Source organism: Acanthochromis polyacanthus, chromosome 19 (assembly GCF_021347895.1).
Source record: "Acanthochromis polyacanthus isolate Apoly-LR-REF ecotype Palm Island chromosome 19, KAUST_Apoly_ChrSc, whole genome shotgun sequence".
NCBI lineage: Eukaryota > Metazoa > Chordata > Actinopteri > Pomacentridae > Acanthochromis > Acanthochromis polyacanthus.
The window spans coordinates 19,626,100-19,651,221 of NC_067131.1; the positions used below are offsets into that span (position 1 = coordinate 19,626,100).

The 25,122-nt window shown below is 39.6% G+C and overlaps 1 protein-coding gene across 1 annotated transcript in view; it reads right to left on the bottom strand.

Annotated features, from left to right (window-relative positions):
• The window catches only part of si:dkey-191m6.4 (rho GTPase-activating protein 22), a 55,832-nt gene extending 47,938 nt beyond the window's left edge, over positions 1-7,894 (bottom strand). The window contains exon 1 of the mRNA XM_022217264.2: positions 7,681-7,894. Within this exon, the coding sequence (XP_022072956.2) occupies positions 7,681-7,723 (43 nt within the window). The 5' untranslated portion in view covers positions 7,724-7,894. The remainder of the gene's footprint in view (positions 1-7,680) is intronic.
• Positions 7,895-25,122: the final 17,228 nt, after the last annotated feature.

Here is a 25,122-nt window from a genome sequence, read left to right on the forward strand (position 1 = left end):
ACCCCTCTAGCGCTGTGACTTTGACTAGACTCAAACTGGCAAATTTCCTCATTTAAGTTTTCTTAGATGACTGATTCATCCAAATTAAATCATGTTCTTCCACCACCCCGACTTCCACATTTTTATTTTCTGCCTTGCCACATATAGGACACATTACTTCTAGCACTGGCACTGCAGGTTGACAGTAGATGTAAATAGTAAGGAGCAATTTTGAATAACAATATTGAATTTCCCTTCAGGGATTAATAAAGTTATTGTATTGGATTGGAAATCTTTCCCAATATAAATGTAATTTGTGGAGATATTGGGTTGTTGCATCCCTGTTGAATTCAAAAAAGTAATTTTCTAGTTGCATTCAACTCTACTGTATTTGGTACAAGAAGAAATCTCAGACAAATATCTCAAATCCTGAGGAGATCGACATAGCAGATGCTACTATTGGAGAAAATCTACACAAAAGGGCTGTGTTACTTTGTTACACCACAGAACGTAACAGGCTCTAAAAAATCCACATATGAGATTATTTAGATTCAGACAGTTTGGCCATATATATATATATATATATATATATATATATATATATATATATATATATATATATATATATATATGACATTCTGTCAGCAATGGTCACAGTTGTTCTGTCCTGACAAATGAAAACAGCTATAAGAAGACTGATATATAGTCCCCGAAAGAACAGGGGAGGCACACCCTGGCACATATGGAACTAATGCGACAATGTGAACAAATGGTTATCTGCTGATCTAAAACAAAACACAAGTGGTAAGACACATGATGCTACATTCTCACACAAATGCCTACGCACATGCACGCACACACACACACACACACACACACACACACACACACACACACACACACACTGTGGATCGCTATGATGTTACTTTATACAGTTTGGAGTCATATATTTAACATCAGCAGGAAATGGATGTATGGCTGTTATGTACATCAGAAAATAGCGCTTCCATTAGCATTGCGAGGCGGGCGCTCCACAATAGCTAGACAGTGCGGCACTGATGGGTCAATGGCATACACACATGCCCGCACGTAGACATATTGAAGGAATTCAATTTCGTTAATCTGGTTGTTGTTCAGTGATGTATGGCTCTCGGAAAATGGCAGAGTTACAGGTGCATCAGTGCGTAACTTCCAGTTAGCCTATCACCATTGATTAATGTGATAACCATTATGTGTGTGTGTGTGTGTGTGTGTGTGTGTGTGTGTGTGTGTGTGTGTGTGTGTGTGTGTGTGTGTGTGTGTGTGGCAGCCTTCCTTGACAGGCTGGAGGTGTGGCACATAATATATAGCCTGTTATGCTAAAGCTGCAGTGGAGTGGAACTGATCCGCAGCAGTGTAGTGTGCGTGTGTGTTTGTGTGTGTGCGTGTTATCATCTCCACATTCACATCATCTGTGTGTGCATTTTTTATCCACACTCGTGCTCACAGTATCTAGTCATGAGAGTGTTCATCCGTATGCCTTAGAGAGGCAGAATGTCAGGGTGTTGTTACAGTGCAGGACTTTGATCATAAAACCATGGTAACGCAGATCAGATGCAACAAGAGAGTGAAGCAGCTGATATGTGGTTAATTAAAGCTGCTACTAGATTTCTGGTGCCAGTCAGTGCACCCAGAACCCTATTACACTGTTAATATGTTGATGGTTGCAACAATTACTGAAGCACAGCAGTTCAATGTTTCTTTTATGGAGCACATATTGTTGATCAATGCATTCCTGGATGAAGAAATCTATGTGCTAACATCTCAGATTGAGTTAAATTGGATTTTTCCTTAAAAAGCTATTTACAATTAAGAGTTGCACTGAAAGGAATAAGGCATAATTGCACTGATTTAATTAGACTTCAGGGGTAAATCCAAATAATGAGAAAAGTAAATAATGTTTATGGATTAATTTAGGATTTTTTTTAGGAAATTGGCTTATTTGCTTATTCAAATAGATGAGAAAACTGATGGAGTGGAAGATTAGCACAAATTAGAAACAGTATGCACAGCAGTACATAACAGTTAGCTTTACTCTGTTAAAATTAAAATACATATCTGCCTGAAACCACCACTTGTGATTTTATTTCAATTTTCCTTTTATACAATATATAATAAACAGTATGTAACAATATAAAGTGTTAATGAAGATCTGTACAGGTGAGCACAGCTAAGCTAATTGACCCTTCACTAAGCCTCTCCCACAAATGGCTACTGTCCAATCCTACCTTAGCAACTGTAACTAGGCACGAGAGGTCTGTCAAGCTTTCAGCAGGAGACAATATGCCGAAGCGGTGTGCGTACGGTACTTGCAAGTCCGACACTCGTTATCCGCAAAGCTTGGAGGGTGGTGTTGATTTTTTTGCATTCCCCAAGCCAAAGACACAAGAAGAAAGGTGCCGCGTGTGGATTAAGCAGTGTGGGAGACCGCATGATCAGCTGAAGCCCTCCAAAATCAATAAGAACACCTACGTCTGTTCTAAGGTAAGTTGCTAGCTAACATTAGCTAACCGTAGCTCTGTGTGTTAGGTCAGATAACATTAGCAAAGAAAGACATCTCAATGGAAGGTTACTTCTCTTAAAACTTGAGCTACTGTGTATTATTTGAGCAAAATAAATACTGGTGATATATAGAGACAACTTCTGACATACTGGTATAGCATATATATACTAGCAATCTACGGGTCTCCGCCTACGCTCGCGTCTGGCTTTGGCGACAACAACAGATGAGTTCGGTACTGCATTAATGTTGTAACCCCTTGGTTTGTGCCACTGTTGTGGCAAACTTGTGCAAGATATTGCTGGGCTTTGCTGTGCCTTAATGAGATCATGTGTATAGATTAGCCCCACTATATGTGAGCAATATCCTGGCGCGCTGTAAACAAACACAAATTTAGCTTAGGCAAGAAATGGGCAGACACATGATAATGACAGTTGACATAACATTAATTTAAATGTATATAATACATATCGTCTTACCCTGCTCTACAAGAACATTGTTGTTCTTGTATATGATTATTTTTGACGTGAAGTGACAATACATGGGGTGTTTGGCGCTTACACTGAGATCTGTGCGCTTTTCCCTCTATTTTAACGTCCTCTTCATTTGCACTCCGCCAACACTTAATTTGGTGAATGTAGTTCTCAAAGCATATTGGAGACCCTTCTGTCTGCTTCTCTCTGATATCGCTGTAGAATATGTCCAGAAATTTGCACATATCTCCTGAGAAATATCACTCACCGGTACCGCTAAAAACTCCATATTTCATGTTAGGAGGGAAAGCTTGACAGGTCTAGCAACAGTAACCAAGGGGGGCGGGGCTTAGGGAAGTGTCAATTGTCTTCAAGGTGCAGTTTCAAATTTTGTAAGCACTTTTCCAAAATTTCCAACAATTTCTTTGTGAAGACCAGTGAATAAAAATCAAGACAATATGAAATCTAGCTAGCTAACTGTGTGATCTACTTACTGAAGAAACGATGAAAATTAGCCACTTTGTCTTAAAAACAAGACAAACTAACCTTCCAAATTCAAAGTCATAGATCATGCACATACAAGATAACCATGTCTATGCTATTTAGTTTATCAATCAATCAAAAAAAAAATCAATCAATCAAAATTTATAGATAAAGCACTTTACAACACTCAAGGTGACAAAATTGCTTTCCAGTTAAAATCAATCAGTAAAATTGGAATAAAAACAAATTAAAAGAAAGCAACAACAGAACAGTTGTTAAGAAACTAAAATAAAATAAGATAAAATGTCACTACATAACCGAGTATTAAAAGCCAGTCTGAAGAAATATGTTTATCATTGCCCTGTAAGTTCCAGTGTCTTAGCTAGCTTATGTCTTCGTTTCATATGTTTATTGGCATGTATACATCAAACAATAAATACATTTTCGTATAAATGATCGTCACATATGTGTACATCTTTTTTCAATTTTTTAAGTCCCCAAAAAGCAAAAAAAAATACAATTAAAGAAAAAGGAAATTACAAAACAGAACAAAAACAAAACATGATAAAAAAAAAACTCACAGGAAGAGTTTTGGAGGAGTGTGGGTCTAAATAATGTTAAAAATAAAATGAATGGTTGCCATTTTGCGTTAAATTTGTTCAAATTACCTTGTCTGGAGTACCTTATTTTCTCTAGTCTTAAGAAAGACATGACTTCACTCATCCAGACTGTACCAGATGGGGTGTTTGTAGATTTCCAATTTAGGAGGAGATGACGTCTCACAATTATAGACGTGAAAGCTAAAACTTCTTTTTGAACAGATGTAAAATTATCATAGTCTTTGGGGAGACCGAAAATTGCAATGTGAGGATCAAAATAGATCTGCCAAATATTTGTTAATTTTGGGCAAAAGAAAAACATGTGTGCAAGATTACAAGGTGATCCAGAGCATCTGTCACAGATGTCAGCTGTATTTGGAAAAATTTGTGCCAGTCGAGTTTTAGAATAGTGACATCTGAACAGAACTTTAAATTGTATTAGAGTCAAGCGGGCGCAAATGGAGGTCTTGTGGATAACACTCAATGCCAATTCCCACCAGTAATCTTCCAAAATTAAGCCCAACTCATACTCCCAGGCCTCCTTTGTACTAGTGGTTAAATAACCATCATAAGACTGAATTATACCATAAACCTTTGAAATTACAGACCTCTATAATGGATTCAATTGCAAAAGTGCATCACATTTTTGCTCAGGTGGGATTTGAGGGAAATTTGGAAATAGAATGCCTGACTTGAAAATACCTAAAAAGATGAGAAGAAGGGAGATCATACTCCCTAGTTAATTCTATAAAAGAGCAAAAAATTCCATCCTTATAGAGATCTTTGAATGATTTGAAACCTTATTGTGCCATATATTGAAAACAGAATCTGTGAGGGCAGGTTTGAATACATTATTTCTCAGTAATGGAGTTAATGCAGTAGGGTCAGTAAATTTAAACTGTTTCCTAAATTGAAACCATATCTTTAATGTCGAGATCTCCACAGGGTTGCTAGTGAAGCCAGAAGGGTTGACTGATACTGAGCCTGTCATCAAGGCTAGTAGAGAAGATGAGGAACATGACTGTGTTTCCAGTTGACACCAGGGTGAGTCAATCAGTTTTAGCCAACATAGTGCTTCGGTTATATTTACTGCCCAGTAGTAGAATTTGAAATTGTGTAAAGACCACCATCAAATTTGCAATTTTGAAGAATTTTCAGCCTCAGCCTGGGTGTCTTGCCATTCCACAGAAATTCAGATATCGTCGAGTCAATACTTTTGAAAACACTTTTTGATAAGAATACAGGCAAACATTGAAACAAAAATAAAAATTTAGGTAGAACATTCATTTTAACTACGTTAATTCTTCAGATCAATGTCAAAGAAAGAGAACCCCATCTTTGAAAATCAGTCTTTATCTCTGTCAATAAAGGAGCAAAATTTGCAGAATATAGAGATTTGTAAGATCTAGCCACATGAACTCCGAGATATTTAAATCCGGAAACACTCAATTTAAAGGGGATATCTGATTGAGACAGTTGCATTACTTGAACATTAACCGGGTAACATTCACTTTTAGTGACATTGATCTTGTACCCTGAAAATAAGCTAGCTTATGTCTTAGGTAGTTAGCTTGTTACTGACTTTCCAAATTAAAACATCATATATCTAAGCTAGTTAGCTTTTCAGTGAATATTCAAATTAAAACAAATCATATGGCTTATTGAAGCTAGTTAGCTTGTCAGAGACCATCCAGATTTTAAAACTGTATTGGTTTTCTAAGCTGGTTAGCTTGTCACTGATTATTCAAACTAAAACAAGTCATGTAGCATATCTACTTAAGCGAGATAGCTTGTCACTGAATATACAAAATATAACATGTCTATGGCATATCTAAGCTAGTTAGATTTTCACTGATTATCTAAATGAAAACAGTCGTATAGCATATTTACGCTAGTTAGCTTGTCATTGATTTTCTAAATTAAAACAGGTCATTTAGCATATTAAAGCTAATTAGCTTGTAATTCGATCTTCCAACTCCTCAGAGAGATGTCTTGGATGAACAAGGACAGGTTCCTATCTAAATGCACGGGAAGAGAACCATAACTGCAATTTCAATACTCATCAGAACATAAAATCTGCATGTATAACGCCAGCAGTAAAATGTGCAAAAGCGGTTTGAAAAGTATAGCGACTTTGCCCCAGAATAAGGGTTACAAGTCATCTTCCTCCACAGGTTATGTGACACATTTCAGGACACTGCACTCACCCTTAGATTTCTATTCAGGATTCTTTAGCTGACAACTCTCTCTTATAATGTGTTTGAGGCTGTATATCTCTGTGCTAGTGTTCATAAACTGACCTTCCAGCATCATGAATGTCACAGCTATGAATGATCAATAAAAATATGGCACACAGTTAATTTATAGTTAAGTCTCTTCTTTGACATTCCAGTATAATAGTCCTATCATCCACAGTGTTAATGCACACTGGTTAGTGCTGTCTCTTCCTGACCTGCTCTGACCTCAGCTCAGCATGTACTCCACACTACATCTGTCACATACTCGTTTATTCATGGCTTCATGCAACAAATGTGATGCTGTCAGCAATGAAGCACCAATTTACAGAAGGTATGCAAAGAATGCGTTTCACACCGAATAACAGAGTCACTTTAATCTCTTTAATTTTCACAGTCTTAGAAATGAAGTAAGGATAAGTGCTACTCTTCTATCAACGGAGCAGAATTTTGTATTTTGATTTGAGACTTTTGTAAATTCATGTTAGAGCCTCTTCATTAAAATAAGCATTTTGACCTTAAGGCCAGTACAACTGTAGTGGTCGTTAAAATGATTTGGGGCCTCAATGTGATGCAGTAATCAATTAACTGATAGTGTACAAAATGTACACAGTGAATCACTCTTACTCATTAAGCCAGTTGAATCAGTCCTGCTCATTTAATATATGCAAATACAGATTTAATCCACTTTGCTACCAATTTCATGCCGCTCTAGCGGAGGATTTGCACATCACTCTCCCATTCTTGGGAGCTATTCATTTCATCTTAATCAGATCCAGCTGTATAATTGCAGTCATGGAGATTAGTGCCAAGGAAGGAAGGAAGGACACGCACACTCGCGCACATGGACATATTAATACATCCATCCACGAAGACACACACCTATTGTACATGCACGAGTGTGAGCGCACCACACACGGCGGCAGCAGCTGACGGCTGCCTGATAATGCTGAGTGTTGCAGTGATGAAACTAGAGATGCTGCTCACTCCTCGTAATAGAATTCACACCGGCAGCAGCGGCCAGCTGTAGTAGAATGCTAATGTACACGAAATGTTTCCTGCGTGGGCAGATGACCCGCTTCATTCAGAAATATGTGACTGCAGTAGGAAAATAGAAAGAGTGGAGAAAAAGTGTTTCGGCAAACATATCCTTGTTCAAAATCACCATTAAAGGGGAAAAAAAAGCTTTTAAAAAATGCTTTTTATGTGTAAAAGTGCAAATCGATGTCTAGATGGAGTCACTGCCAAATGAATACATGTTGAATTTAATTAACTCCCATCACAGTCTGCTATGACAGGATGTGTCTTTACAGAGTTGAGCATGGTACAGCTGGCAGGTACTGTACATGTGAAGACAGAGCAAACAAACCTACCTCTCCTGGTCTGTCTGATCTTTGGGCTCAGCATGGCTGTCATCGCTCGTCCACACGCTCTCCTGTCGGCATGTTCATGTACATCCAAGCACCCCACCCTGTGTCTCCCTCTGCCTCTCGCTGCCTCTCTCCTCTTCTTCTGCTTCTGACCTTCTGCAGTGCGGCCGGCAGCTAGGGGGTTGGGTGAATATGGTAGGGGAGGAGAATGGAAAGAGAAGGGGGTGGTGAAGGAGAGGGAGGGGGAGGAACTACCCCTCTATTTTTTTCTCCTTCTGCCCACACGCCCAGCATCCTCCACCCCTCCCTGTTACATTATTCATAGCGGTACATCCGCCTGTGGTAGCTGGGGAGGGTCTCCCACTGGCAGAACATGGGTCTGACCGACTAATAGATGCCACATTTTAAGTGTTCTTATTTTCTGCAGTGATTACGTTTTCACAGAGAGCTGTCATTTTGGAAAAAGGAAGAAGAGAGGAGGCGTTTATCTGGCAGGTGTCTCCTCCTTCTGCACCTAATTAAGCTGTAGAGGTCCTCAGCTAGTCTCCACCTCCTTCCCTTAATCACTCATTTCCCCCACCCTTCTTTCTCTCTCATCTCCTTCTTGCCATACTAATATTTGATCTTTTCCATTTCTTCTCCTCCCTCCCGTCTGCACAATTCCTGTCGTAATTCTACTGAAGCTCAAATCTATCAGTGTCTACTCCATTTTCTTTTAATTACCTTTCTGAACAAGTCCTGTCTTGGCCAGCTCTGGCTTTCTAAGAATGATGCAGCCTTCAATTCGGACAGGAGAAATTCCCAACTCATACAGTAGGTTGTAATTACACCCTCCAGGCATTCCAGTGGCACAACACAGAAAAACCAGGAGGAGAAAATACATATCCCACTTGAACACACAATGTCCTGTCGCCTTGAGCTACGACAGCCTGTAATTGACACAGTAAAGTATGTAGGAGTGTGACACAGCGAGGGAAAAACAGACCAAAGTGAAAATTAGTTGTAGTCACATTTGATTTGCTTTTGTTTTAACTGCAGTGGTTTTCTGCAGTAATGTCTCAGTTTTTTTTATTCATTTTTAATCCTGTAAGCATTCCGGTCCTACAGCATCCTCAGAAGTGTATGGTTTCCATGGTTACAGGTGTTAGCAGGAATACCACTTTTTTATCTGTTTGTAACAGTATTAGTTGACATGTGCATAAATATATCCACATCTCTGTGCTCTGTGTAGTATGATGGCCTATCTGAGCTACATATTGTTACCTACTGTTTTACTCACCTAAATTACTGCAGCTCTGCTCTCCCTTTACACTTTCATATGAAGCTAATCTGATAATCAGATAAAATCACCACAGTGACATTCCATAAGTCAGCATTCACATGAAAGGGAAACTGAGATGGTCGAATGTCCTCATTAAACTCATCCCTGTTGACAGATGATAGCCAAAATGAGGGTAATGCTAGCATAGCATCCACATGTAGTGGAAATGTTGCATTAGCATTAGTTATCCTTTTTCAAAATGTTGGCATGGTGGGCCGTAGGCTATATATTACTTGATTTGTCACACCATTTTTTTTCCAATGGGCCCATTTCTGATATGTACTTTAGCATGTACAAAACATTTTACTGAAGTGTGTTATGCCCAGGGAAAGGACAAACAACAGCAAAAAACCCAAGTTGTTCTTTAGCTAGGTAAGACTAGCTAGTGCGGCTACTGCTAGCCTTATTTAAAGCAAATTTACTTTTTCTTATCAAATTTTTGCAAATGAAAAATTAATCTTCATTCTCCAAATCTCAACAACTATGCTGGTTATACAACATAGTAAATAGAGCATTAACTAAATCTAATAAAAATGAAGATAATTTGTTATACACACGCACTTGTTCAGCTAAAAGCTAACTATGGCTTTAGATTGCTTTATTCGCCTTAACTTCAACTTTTGTTTTCTGCCTTGTCATTTTGTGTTCATTAGTTGATCTTAAAGCCATACATGTAGTCATAGCTTTTAAAACTCATTTTGATTTAGGCTTTGTCCCATTCTTGTAACAAATAAAAAGATTTTCAGACATTTCATTTGAAAAATGACTACTAAATGTCACCATGCAAATACAATACAATATATATAATGATGCAATATCTATAATCATATACCTAGAAATTTCAGCATCACAACATCTCTACTGGTTTAGATGTTTTTTTTTGTTTTTTGTTTTTTTAGTCTAACCTATTACAATAACCAAAGATCACCACATTTTTTGCATTTTGTCCAGAGAAGAATTAGTCAGGAGATTTATCAATGGTGTTAAAGGTTACATGTTTCCTGTCTGACATCTGAATTTTCCCACTCTGTCATCTGTGGAAGGCAGCGTCAAACCTGTCGTTGCTGTAGCAGCTGTGTTACCCTCCTCCTTCGGCGTACAGAGGATAATAGCCTTAAGTCGTGCACTGCAATTGAATCAGAGCTGGCCTCACATCAACCACAGCTGCTCTTATTACAGAGCAAAGAGGGAGAAAGACACAGAGGGGGTGCGGGGGTGTGTGTGTGCCCACACATAACATACAAGCACATATACAAGATAACGAGCAGCTAAAATGAAGCAGTAAATGCACAGATAGATCTAACACGTACACACTCACACACACAGGGGGCAAACTGAAATGGAACCAAAATGAGGCTGACAGAAGCAGATAGGGGTCACACCAGCTGAAATGAAACTGTGGAGGAGGAGGCAGCTACAAACCAACATGAAACCAAAATGAAGCAGAGTGAGGGAGTAACACACACACACACATACAAAAACACACCAAAAAGCCAAAATGAGAGTGCAATAAAGAAAAGCCTTCGGTGCCAGTGTTTGGTTTAAGACTGAGGCTGGGTGAAAGCAATGTGACCACACCATGCTGGGTGTGGCTCTGAGCGTTGTTTCCTCTAAATTTACCACCCAAAATCGTCCTCATATTGTTGTGTTATCACAGCCTGGAATGCTGGGCGAAAGAGGAAGAGACCAGACGGTAAGAAGAGGAAGGAACGTGAACTCGGACTGGACGTTTGGAGCCACACAGGGAGGCCAGTGGCTCAGATGCAAACCGATAGGCCAACCCACAACCAGAAGTTCTCTGTTTTTGTTCAGCCATAACCACCAGGCTGCGCTCTGTGTACACCTCACTGGCACCATTACTCTGGTATACAGGCCTATTTCAGTGCTTGTTTGAATGTCAGGCTGAAGCAGACAGTATGTATTAAAGCAGGGTGACATGTAATTTACCTTTTTGTGGTGGCTGCTTCTCTTCCTTCACTTCCACCTAAGATCTTGATTCCTGGTGGTTTGGTGAAGCATATTATTCACAATCTATTGTTCAGCAGACACAAAAACTAAGCTCATATCACGTACAGGACTTTTTACAGGTTATTTTGCAGCTCTGGTCCACAGCAGAACTGTTTTCATAGCTTTTCATAGCGTTCATGTTTCCTGTTCTTACAGAATGTAATTCTAAAGCAGTTGCAGTGTCGCGTGTATTTAGATGAATGTAATATATTGTAATGTGGAACAAAAACCGTATTTATCTGGACTTTCAACTGCTTGGACAAAACACAGAAATCATCCTGGTTTTTCTATGAAATAGCTTCATCTGAAAGTGAGTGAGGTATTTCCCACTCTGTGTTATTATTGAATTAAACCAAACAGAAAAAGTGCACTATAAACTGTCATGTCCTGTTTAGAATATGCATGTGTCTCTCCAGAGAAAAAGAGAATGTATTGATTCTTTAAGCATGACTTTGGTTTAGGCTCCATGTTTCCACAAATTAGCCAGAGGGCAGTTTCACATTTGCCTTTAGATGAATCTAATGCATGTTGGGTAGTTTCCCAAAAATAAAAACTGACTTAATCAGTGCTACCCCTAGGCTAACTTTGAATTAAAATCTATGTTTCCATGGTAACAGTGATACCTGGGGCTATAGAAAAGTCCTAATGGACTCATTTAACTCCCTCCAGGTTAATCCTGGCTCTAACTGCCACTGTATTTATAGTGCTGTCTGCCTTTATTTGAGTGAACAAAAACAAATGTCCATCAGTGTAACTCGGGTATTTTAAGAGAGCTGGATACAGTGGCGCCTCTCAGTGTTGCTGCCAATTTTCCATGGTGCCCTCTTGAGGCATTGCCACAAACAATATGCCCTGTGGCACAAAACATTTTCTAGAAACCACCATTACAATAAACAATGGACAAGACACTACTAAATGAAAACAAGATTTTTACTTTTTCTTCTGCTAATATAACACACATCTAATATTTTATTTCAATAATGGATTTTTAATATTTGCAAAACTTCCAAAAGTTTAGAAAATGGTTTGAGTGCTGTTGTCACAAACCAAACTGTTCTAAACCTTATTATGCCAAATACTACCTTGTTAAAGCTGCTGGTGTCTCAGAGACACATTCAAACTGTCGTATACTGTTGATGTCAGTTGGTTCAATATTGATCATCAATAGATGTATTGGAGTTTTTCCATTTTAAAAGGGCTGTGTCAGAAGTCTCAGGAGTTTCACAAAAGAGACTGAAATCAATGGACTATTACTTTTTGCCTTAGTTTACTTAGGTTTTATTTCCTCATCTTTATGTTTAATTTGCTTTTTACTTTCACTTTGACTAAGCACCAAAACTACTTGGCTAGGTTTGGGAAAAGATCCCTGTTTGGGTTCAAATACACCCTTTTACAACATTAAACACATTTTACAAGGATACATTGTCCTTTCTGGAGAGGAAGCAACAGTAACAACACCCTCTTTGAAAATTTGGCTATGACTCACGGAATCTATTTCTAAAATTCAAGGAATTTTGTAGCTCTATCGGACTACTCTGTGTATTAGAAAATTATGCTAACAGTTACCCAGTGCGTTCAAATGTGACGTCAAGGAACAAAGCAGCCTTGTGTGACAAGTTGGGAGGATGGGAAGATTATAACTGTGTGACACCACAACTTACTGATGACAGAAAAGGATAATGATTCACATATTGATACTTGTCACCAGTGGTCTCGGACATAGCCAGATAGTCGATGCCAAGAAAGCTATTGTAAGCATCATTCATTGAATCTCTCAGGAACTCGGGGATCTGGCATGTGCTGATTAATGAGTTTGATTGCTGTATTTGAAATCCTGTGTGGAGAAATACCGTTGGGTTGTTTCATTTGTTTATGTATTTTTTCTAGAAGAGCTTCCTGAAGTTCGGTAACTGAATGTTTCCGACCCCGATGCGTGAAACATTGCCTGTGGGGTAAATCTACGCAACTTTTACTTCTGGAACCAGCGATGCCTGATCCAGCTCCTCCCACTTCGTAAGCCTATAATTGTGTTTATCCCTCCTCCATCACCTTTGAGGTCAGATAATGTCACTGGGGATGATGCTCCGAATGCTAATCAGTCCTCAGAATCCACAGTGTTTAGAAAATCTTTTGAAATATTGATACTGACAATGATTAAAATTTCATATTGACCCCGATGGGCTGTGCTAAAACAGGCCCGCGGGGTGGCTGCTGAAGGTGTGACTGTTGACTTAGCATTACTTATTGATCACCACTGGCTGACAGTGCAGAGCCTCAGTCAGCAGCAAAGACGGAGGGGTATATTAACCAAGGACTTTGATGAAAAGCAGATTTTATTTCCAGATAAATTCTGGAAACAACAATCAAATTGCGCAATTTCATTTTGCCTCCATTGTTTTACTGCTTTATTGCATAGTTTTGCATGCATGTGATGAAGTACCTGAGTTAGTCCTCATTTTTCCAAGTCCTGACAGTTATTCTCCAAATATTCTGTTCAATATTTAGCTTATTAACTTTTTCTGACATGCAGAAAGAAAAGAATAAAGTCTAAGAAGGAGAATGCTAACAGAAGAAATGTTAAACCCTTTGGGGAATTTTAATTGTGCTTTGGCTTGTGTCCAAAGTACAATGCATTTAAGTACATTGGTCAAATTGATCTGAAATTTGCTTCATTAAAACCCTCCTTTTTGTCTAATAAGTAACAGTCAAGCGGCTAAAACTGAATCTCACGACATCTAATTAGAAGGAAGGAAATTAAATTGGTGCCCGTTAGGAGCAGAGTGTGACTGACTGAAGACATACAGCAGACAGGTGTTTTCCCATGAGGTGTGTCCGTCCTTCTGCCGCTGTCTGTTTGTCTGTCTCACCCCCTCTCTGCCCCTATTACCCTCCCTCACTCTGTCGCTGACAATTAGCACGGGGCCATGACTTCATCCTCTAATGGTTATGAGAGGAGCTGACAGGCCAGCAGACTGCGGTGTATGCAATATGGATGCAGCCTTCTGCCTGTCTGACTGGGTTTCTGTCTTTGTCTGAATTTTCTAACTCAGCCCGTTCGTCAGTTTGGAGTTCTTCCGTATGAGCATTTTTTTTTTTAAAGACAAGCTGCTCTGAAGTCGTAATGAAATGACATGTCAGTATCAGGAAGCTAATGCATTAGTTCTATGATGCTGGATTCTATCTGGTAGCTCTAACTCAATATGACTCAATGAAGTCTCAGTATTTGTTGGGTTTTGTTGTGCTCTGTGTTCCTGGGGTTTCCATATTCTACGATAAATGAATATCTGCTACACCAGTTGCTATTTGTCATCAAACCTATAGTAAATTTAACAAAGTTGAACCACAATTTTTTAAGTAGCGTTCAAAATCTCTGCTGTCTCTGCATGTCTTCTAACGAATCATGCACATTTTAGCCCAAATCTCTGCTGTCTAGCACACATATAGGACATGCACTTCAACACTGGATTTCTTTTCTAATGCGGTATATTGACACTCGATGGACCAAGGAACATGTATGTCAATCTGATGACATATCTGATCTGTAAAGCATTACCCTGTGTTCTTCTTTACTTTGTATTTTATGTTCTCTTTATCACACTCCCTACTTTTTCAACAATTAAATGGAGTATCGTTAGTTGACATGTACATAAATATATCCACATCTCTGTGCTCTGTAGTATGACAGCCTATCTGAGCTACATATTGTTACCTACAGTTTTTACTCACCTAGATTACTGCAGCTCTGCTCTCCCTTTACACTTTCATATGACACTAATCTGAAGCTTAGCTGCTTAAAAAGACACGTTAAGTCATCAGATAAAATCACCACAGTGACATTCCATTAGTCAGCATTCACATGAAAGGGAAATTGAGATGGTCGAATGTCCTCATTAAACTCATCCCTGTTGACAGATGATAGCCAAAATGAGAGCAATGCTAGCATAGCATTCCATATCTAGTAAAAATGTTGCATTGGCATTTGCTAACCTTTTTCAAAAAAGTTGGCATGGTGGGCAGTAGGCTATATATTGCTTGGTTTGTCTCAGCAATTTCTTTTTTTTCCAATGGGCCTATTTCTGATATCTATTTTACCATGTACAAAATATTTTAACTGAAGTGTGTTATGCCCAGGGAAAGGACAAACAGCAGCAAAAAAATCCAAGTTGTTCCTTAGCTAAGTAAGACTAGCTAGTGCAGCTACCGCTCGCCTTATTTAAAGCAAATTTACTTTTTCTTATCAAATTGTTGCAAATGAAAAATTCATTTTCATTCTCCAAATCTCAACAACTATGTTAGTTATACAACATAGTAAATAAAGCATCAGCTAAATCTAATCAAAATGGAGAAAATTTGAAAGACACATGCACTAATTCAGCTAAAAGCCAACTATGACTTCAGATTGATTATCTACATTGTCACAAACCAGTTCAAAGAATGTGATAAGTAGGAGACCGTGCAAGAGATTTACTTAAAAAAATGTAATCTTTATTATGATATTGCTGTTAAATATGTCACAAAGGAATGATGGCATGTGGAAGTCAGTAAAATCAGCTCTTAACTCAGAGCTTGGATCTGTACCATGTGTACAGGTGAGTTGCTTAAAGTAAAATGCAAAACACGGTGACTCATAGGAAGACTGCAGCTCTATCTCAGTCTCCACTCTATGACTAAATCCCTATGCTCTCCCAGACTTTACTGTCATCACAGTTATAGTGCTGAGTTTGAGTTTATGAAAGCTTTAATATTATAAAAAGAAGGAATGGGATATACTGTCAGCTCAGGTTGTTTGGAAACAACACATTGCCTTAAAATATAAATTAAGATAAAAGTGAATGTGGTCTTTCCCTGTTTGAGAAATGAGTGTTTTAGATATTTTAGTGAACTACCAAAAATCAGGAAAGTCGTGAAATCTCATACAAAGTGAAAACACGAACACCTCCAACAATCATGCAATAAATAACCACAAGAGTAAGTAGCCAGATACTGTCATCTACAAATAAACTTCTAGAGTGGATTTCTACCAAACATCATCCTCTCTTCCTCTCTTCCTCTACCTCTCTTCCTCTTCTGTCAGTCAGCAGGCAGATGGGTCCCCCCACATTAAGAGCCGGGCTCTGCTCAAGGTTTTTTTTCCCCGTTAAAAGGGTGTTTTTCTTGCCACTGTTGCCTTTGCGCTTGCTCTGGGGGTCTGGCATATGGGTTCTGTAAAGCATCTTGAGACAATTTGACTGTAATTGGCGCTATATACACTGCTCAAAAAAATTAAAGGAACACTTTTTAATCTAAGTCAGGGATGTCAAACTCATTCCACAAAGGGCCGGTGTGGCTGCAGGTTTTTGTTCCAACTAAGCAGCATCACACCAGACCTGACTCATTTAATCAACCGATCTCAGTCTCCAGACAGGTGATTGGTCAGACTGTGTGCTGTAGATATGTTGGAACTAAATGCTGCAGCCTAGAGCACACAGTCTGACCAATCACCTGTCTGGAGACTGAGATCGGTTGATTAAATGAGTCAGGTCTGGTGTGATGCTGCTTAGTTGGAACAAAAACCTGCAGCCACACCGGCCCTTTGTGGAATGAGTTTGACATCCCTGATCTAAGTATTGCATCAAATCAGTGAAACATGTGGGATACTGATCTGGTCAAGTAAGTAACTGAGGGGCTTTTTAGTCAGTTTCAGCTGCTTTGGTGTTCATAAAATTAACAACAGATGCATCAGAGGGGTCACAATGAGACAACCCCCGAAACAGGAATGAGTTTACAGGTGAAGGCCACTGACATTTTTTTCCTTCCCAATTTTTTCTGACTGTTTTTCACTAGTTTTGCATTTGGCTAGGGTAAGTGTCACTTCTGGTATAGCATGAGGCGATACCTGGACCCTGCAGAGGTTGAAGAGGCAGTTCAACTCCTCCAGGATGAAACATCAATGCGTGCCATTGCCAGAAGGTTTGCTGTGTTGCCCAGCACAGTCTCAAGCAGATGGAGTAGATTCCAGGAGACAGGCAGTTAGTCTGGGAGAGCTTGACAGGGCTGTTGAAGGTCTTCAACCGATCAGCAGGACGTGTATCTGTTCCTTTGTGGAAGGAGGAACAGGATGAGCACTGCCAGAGCCCTACAAAATGACCTCCAGGAGACCACTGGTGTGAATGTCTCTGACCAAACACTCAGAAAGAGATGTAATGAGAGTGGTCTGAGGGCCCAGCGTCCTCTAGTGCCCGCTGTCCTCGCTGACTGGCACTGTGAAGCTCAGCTGGCATTTGCCATAGAACACAGGAATTTGCAAGTCCACCACTGGTGCCATGTGCTTTTCACAGATGAGAGCAGGTTCACCCTGAGCACATGTGACAGACATGAAAGGGTCTGGAGAAGCCGTGGAGAACGTTATGCTGCCTGTAACATTGTTCAGCATGACCGGTTTGGTGGTGGGTCAGTGATGGTGTGGGGAGGCATATCCATGGAGGGACGCACAGACCTCTACAGGCTGGACAATGGCACTCTGACTGCCATTAGGTATCAGGACGAAATCCTTTGACCCATTGTCAGACCCTACATTGGTGCAGTGGTCCTGGATTCCTTCTGGTGCACGACAATGCCCAGTCTTATGTGGTAAGAGAACTCATGCAGTTCCTGGAGGATGAAGGAACTGATACCATTAGCTGGCCCCCATGCTCACCTGACCTGAATCCAATAGAGCACCTTTGGAACATTATGTTTTGTTCCATCCGACACCATCAGGTTGCTCCTCAGACTGTCCAGGAGCTCAGTGATGTCCTGGTCCAGTTGTGGGAGGAGATACCCCAGGACACCGTCTGTCGTCTCATTCACAGCTTGTCCCGACATCGTCAGTCATGCATACAAGCACATGGAGGACATACAAACTACTGAATACCATTTTGAGTTGCTGCCAAGGAATTTCAGCAAGATGGACTAGCCTGCCACATCAGTTTTTCACTTTGATTTTGGGGTGTCTTGAATTTAGCCCTCCTGGGGGGTTGATAATTTTCATTCCCATCAAACAATGTGGCACTTTTCATTCCTAACATATTATCCAGTCCATATCAATGCTAATATCCAGTTTGTTTTTTCTCTGTATTGAAATATGATGTGTTTTCAAAGTGTTCCTTTAATTTTTTTTGAGCAGTGTAAATAAAATTGAATTGAATTGAAGGACAACCATGTTTAACATTACCAATTTTGCTATAACCTATGGGATATTTTCAGGAAATTCTGCAGGTATGCAGATTCACAGAAAATTGGGATTAGGGCTCTTATGCACTTGATGATGTGATAGTGGGACAGCCCTAAACATCATGAACTTAGCCGGAATTTACCTCAAAGTCTGTGAGTATGTTAGTGAGCCAGTGAGGACATGAGCCAGCTTTTATCACAAGGAGGGCTCAGGTGAACTGCATCATCCTCCCATGCCAGTCAGTTAATCTTTTTTCATGGGCAATATTTACTCTGCCAAGAAATGGAGATATGCGACGATCAGCATATGTTTGTCTGTCCGTTTGTCTGTGCGCAACATTACTAAAAAACAGATTAACGAATTTGGATTACATTTTCTGGGAAGGTCAGAAATGACACAAGAACCACCCGATTAGAATTTGGCTTATAGTCTGGATCATGGATTTAAGATTTCTGTATCATTGCCAGATAGCGGCATGGCATCACTGTAACTATGACAACAAGTGAAGGCTACGTCAGCTGCCTGCGGACGATCACATGATTGCGATCCTACTACAAATGTACCACTGCGTACTGATCAGGACTCATCTGTCGGAAATCATACTAGAAAATAAAGGTATGTAAATACGGCCTTCTACTTTTATTGTCAAACATGGTACCTTTTGTGCTTTTTTGCTCTTTAGTCTCCCTCAGTTAAGTGACTAACATGTCGAACATCCACAGGTCAAAAATGATAGCATTTCAAGGTCCAAGCTCCTACATCTGGGCAACATCAGATGCAGAATAATGAGAACGTGATGGTTTCATGCCCCTTAGGGGAGGTGGTGTTGCTGTGCATGCTAGTTCACTTTCATGGCTTACTGGACACTTCGTGGAAGTGAGCCATGATTAATTCTACCTGTGCTTTTCCTGCTGTGACAAGTCAATATATCTGCTGTGAAGAAGGTCTGTTGCCCTGAGGTAAACTAGATCTGTCTCCAAGACAGTGGGGACGTAACAACATGGATATCTCAGCAGCCTTCTACACAACAAAATAAAAGCTTTGATCAACTGACATTAGCTGCTAAAGTTTCCTTTTTATCTCAGTCAAAAATGCAAACAAACATCCACCTTGTTTAATGAACGAGTGCTGAAATCAGTGTGCAGCCTGAAAAGCTAATTAGCTGGTCACCTGCAGAACCTAAACCGCATGTAAACATACTTTCATATGCAACTTCAATGTGATTAGATGCAGCTGTGCTACTTACTCTACAACCCATGACATAGTCTGTTACACATTGCTACACATTCTATATTTAATGCATGTCATTTTTTTGTGTTGGCAGTTGAGTGCATGCGTGGGTTTTCTCTGGGTATTTCTCCCACAGTCCAAAAATATGCTGAGGTTAATTGGTTACTCTAAATTGCCCGTCGGTGTGAATGTGTGTGTGATTGTGTGTCTGTATATGTAGCTCTGCGACAGACTGGCGACCTGTCCAGGGTGTCTCCTGCCTTCGCCTGAATCAGCTGAGATAGGCTTCAGCACCCCCCGCGACCCCAGTGAGGATAAAGCGGTCAATAGAGAATGGATGAATGGATGGATGTCTTTATGTTGAGATAAGCACCTGAATCATGTGATGGAAAATCCCTAGAAAACCAGTAGGATCTAAAAATGACAGTGAAATGTAAAAGACAACAAACTGTGGTGTTCATTTGCATCATTTTACCAAAAACAAAGAACAGTAAGTGATGTCTCATTTTACTGCTCACTTTCAACAGTGAAGTGGTGAGTGTTATATATTACTTGCAGTGAATGAGATGCACTGGTAAAACTCACTGCACTCGACCTACACTAAACAGTCATCAGGCAAAGTTAGGTCGTATTTATGCTTTCTGTGTCCGTTTGAGGCAGACAGCAAATGTTCACGCAGTTTTTTCATACTACAATGGAAATGGGCTGGTTGCTACGCAAAAAATAAAACACAACCTGCTCCTGTAGGTGTTTATGAAAGGATTCAGCTTTGCACTTTATACAGGAAATAGCAGCTGTCACAAAGTGAACTGTAGCACCATGTCAATGTAGTAATTCCTGAGGAATACACAGTGGACACAGTGGGAGAGTATAGCACAGGAGAATTTATTATTTATTCTGGAGAATATAGAACTTCTCAGTAACACAAAATCAAAGCACACTCAAAGTCCAGTTGTGACTATTTGTATTAGAACTCTTCTAGTAATGAGTTAAAATGTTACATTTGTGTTGCACATTGATGTCCACAAAGGGGTCTGCATGGACCATCATTGATCTTGGGTGGAAAGATGATATTTGCATCACATGAACTTTTTTAGATGTGTAAATCATGAGTATTGAGTAGTTAATGGTCTAGATATGGTAATGCTGAAGGACCGTTTAAAACTTTATATATAAAAATAAGAATATGACCAGTGTTGGGCAGTAACGTCACTACAAATAGCGTCGTTAGTAGTTTAACTACATTTTTCTGTAACGACGTGATAGCGTCGTTGTTTACAAAGTCAAAAAACGTTTCAACAGCTTAGCTGATCTTTTGGTCATGTAGCGCGGTAGCGAACGCAAAAAGCTACATTAAAAATGATTAATGTTGAACTGCTTGAAGCGGAGCTTTCTGCTCTGCTGCAGTCTCATCTCACACTTTTAAGGATCAGACAGTGACATCATCTCCAAACGCTGACATGTCTGTGTCGACCAATAGAAGCGGAGGAACTGTTGATGTCGTCATTCAACAATCCCTTCCTGCGACTCACTGGATCCACACACACACAGACGCTCGCTTCAGTTCACTGAGAGATGGCAGAGAAGGAGGGAGAAGACGAGGAGCTACCGAAGGAGTCAGAGTCACTGTGGCCCTACCTAAATAGTTATATGAGTTTTTGTGAAAAAACGGAGAAAAGTTGTTTTCAGATGCCTACTGTGCCAGCCCAAGGCGAAGTTTCTGTCAACTTCAAAGACGTCAAATACAAATCTGAGAACCCATATACAGGTGACTACCGAATATGCTCAACCAGCAGCAATTAGCTAACCACCACATGTCAACCGCAGTATAAGATGCACACACAAACGAGCTACTTTTCAACATCTAAAATTCGCGTGGCAGTAAATTAATTAAATTAAGCGTAAGGTTGTGGTGGCAGTGTGTGAATATGTATAAATTGGGGGATTAAATAATTAAACTGATACATATAGGAGGGAAGAGGTATGGGAGAAAACGAGGTAACAGTAAAACCAAAATCTGTCTTCTTCAGTATTACTGTTAACACTAATGAGCAAATTGCTGAAAAAAAATAACAGAAAGGGTAACAAAAGTGATGGCATAAATGATTAAATATCTTAATCTTACACTCAAGACCAAAATTGAGTTAAGTAGTAGTGGATACAGCACTTTGGGAAAGCACTGAATGATTTTACATAGATATTAGACTTAAGAAATAAAACTTGATTTAATACCTAATGTGAATACCCAAATTATGTATAACATTGTCTTACTATAATACTGCTTACTTTATATGGAAATTATATCAAATGTAACCTATTATACCCTCCAATGTAAGTGGTGTGTTAATATAAGCTACTGCAAGTTAATTATCAGATACATTATGTCTGCAATACAAACTAAAAAGAAAATCAAAACAATGATTTCTAATGTAAAAAGGTTGATTCATTTTAAATATAGCTCCACATATTCCTCAGTGTATCAACTTACTAAGTTTGGAGCACTGAGAACAAAAATGATGGTTTAATAATAAACAAGTCAGCATTTTCTTGTCTCCGTTTGACCGACTTCATTAGTCCCTGAAATTTTTTGGTAAGAAAAAAAAGTAACTTGAATGTATTAAGCTACTTTGGCCATATTGCTGTAGCTTAGCTTGCTACATTTCTGTGGGTCATAGCTTCAGTGTAGTAAAGCTTGATTTAACACGGAGTAGCTGGTAGCTTAGCTCATTATAGTTTCCAAGTAGCTTGCCCAACACTGAATATGTCTGATAGCTAGTGGCTACATGCACGACTTCAAAAGAAAGAAACTGTCTTTGCTGGGCATGTATGGACAGCTGTTTGGTTACAGTTTCAATTAGCTTGATATATGTATGGTAGTCCAGCTAAATTATGTGTGGCAGTAGCTATACATAGCCCGCAATGACTTTTTGAATTTCTGATTTCATTTCTTAGAATATAACAAAGTCCACTGGCCCTCTATCGCAGTCATTAAAAGAGCCAGTGCCGTGTAATCCAAATTAATTAGATTCTATTTGTAGCCACATGTCTTTGCCTCCACAGCAGTTCTGTCTCATTCATTCAGCCTGCCTTGCTATGTTTGGTTGATTGACACAGGTAGAAACGGAGTCGGGGGTGGACACACTGATGGAATGGATGAGGAAAAAAGCAGGCAGAAACCAAACGGGCGCTCATCTGTATGTGTGGGAATTGATTTTCAATAGCAGGAGTGTCCAAGAGCATTGCCTGAAGAGCATTGGACTGTTCAGCTGTGATGAACCTCCAGCTAGCCAAAGTTTCTGTTTAAATGCAGAACAAACCAAGTTATGGTCTATAATGAAGAGGTAACAAATGTACATAAATGCATGTAGTAAATACTTTTGCCCCCTTTTTTGTTTGATTGTAAAGAAACAGCTTTTGAGTGCCATTTTTGTCATCTTTAGTAATAGCGTAACAGATTTCTGTCATTACAGTGGGTGTCAGATAAAGATAAGAAAAGAATAGACAAAATAAATCCAAAACTTGGCAGAAAAGTCTGCGTCAAGTAGCAAATATTTTTTAGATGTGCTGTCACATCCGTTTTATGGAATCTGTGCTGTGAGCTGCTGTAGGTTTCTGCTTACTTTACCTCCTAATATTGCTCTATATCACAATATGGTCAAGTCAATACCAGGCGGCTTGCTTTCTAATGAGTCTGTCTTCTGAGATCTTAATCCAGTCCACTCAGCACTCCTCAGCTCAGCAATGTGATAGAAACTGAACGGCACGGGCTGCTGAGGTTATTCCCTGTTTTCAGATAGTATTGACTGTTTGTTTATGTGGGCATAGTGAGGCAGATGAGAATGGAGTGAGATTGATTTCAATCTGGTAATAAGACAGTGGGAAATAAACCGAGGGCAGAGGCTAAAGCCTTTATCCTTTTATCCAACAACATTTTCTAAGAAGGCTTTCAAGGAGTTGTCTTGTGTGGCAATTTTGAGGTGTCTTTTGGTTAGAAACTTTTCCACAGTATGGTAAAACTGTCCATCCATCTATTATCTATACATCACTTACAAATGTTATGTACTGTGTTCAAGACCCTAAAATAAAGAAAATAAAAGCCCAGCTCATCCATTATCTATACACCGCTTGATCCTCATTAGGGTCATGCGGCGGGCTGGAGTCTATCCCAGCTGAGTTTAGGGCGAAGGCAGGGGACAGGTCACCAGTATATTGCAGGGCTATAAAGAGAGACAAACAAGCACACTCACATTCACACCTACAGATAATTTAGAATCATCAATTAACCTCACTGTGTTTTTGGACAGTGTAAGGAAGCCAGAGCTAACTGAGAACGAGAATATGCAAACTAGGGCTGCAACTACGAATCGATAAAATCGATAATAATCGATTATTAAAAGCGTTGGCAACGAATTGCATTATCGATTCGTTGTGTCGCGCGATTCATATGTCACTCGCCATGTCGTGGAGCCATCTGTCATCTGCAGAGCGAGTTGAACAGAGCAAGGCGGAGGCAGAGCAGAGGAGGTATTTTCAAAGGAAGAGTAAATTCAACAAATGAAACATGACCAGCACAGAGAAAACAGTTTGACCAATGTCCTCAAAAGTATGAGAGCATTTCACGCTTCACAAAACAAAGACATGCTGCGTGTCCACTACATGTGAATGCACGCATCTGAAAATCGCACTGATGTGAGCGGGCCACTACGTGGTCACGTGACCGCACTTTCAGCTTGACGGTCCGGTAGATGAGTCTGATAAAGACAGCAGCTGGGCGGCAAACTTTCTCTATTATTTCGAAAACTCTTCAGGGAAAAATATTTCTAAAGCATTTGAGGCGAGAAATAATCCGTGCAGCAGCTGAATCTCTCCTTGTTTTGGTTCACCGACGGCTAGTTTAGATGTTTAAGGACAGTAGAAGAGTCTACTTTCTGCAAATGAGCTGCAGGTAAATACACCGGATCGCAGCTGGAAATGCACCAACCGGCCACATGCGATGTGTCGCATCTAGTGGACACGCACCTTAAGTCACTGCATTATCCTACATTTGTTCCATTTTAAAGTGAGGAAACGTAACATCAGTCTCTCTGGTAGTTTGTCTGATGCTAGGATTAGCTTAATAAACTGATTAATGACAGAGATGGGGCGTGTGTGACTGTGAGAGATAGGTTTTATTTCACTTTTATCAGCTAAAGCATGGTTTGAATATGCATTACAAATAAACGTAACTTTCACACTATAATGGTAATAATTTGAAGATTAAGCCTCAAGTTTTAATTTTCTGACATCTGAGTGAAGACACTGGTCTGTGTTGGAGTGAGGCTGGATGAATTACATTAATAGGCTTTATGATGAGATAGGGCTGGGTGATTTGGTCTAAAAAAAAATCTCCGATTTTTTAAAGAAAAATTCGAGTTTCGATTCGATTTTCGATTTTTTCTTTCAATGCACTTAAAAATTACTGCAGACATCAGATATACTGTCAAAAGTAACTTTATTGCTGTAATTGTCCTCAGAATAAAAAAATGCATGTAAACAATTTAATGAACAAGTTAATGACGCAAGTTAATGAGGCTCTGTAATTCAACAATTTCCCCAGGAACTGACAGCATCTTCTAATCCGTGGGCAATTATTTCACCGGTGTGGTAATCGGGGAAATATGCTGTCTGGAGGCAGATGCTGTGCATGGTCCAGCTG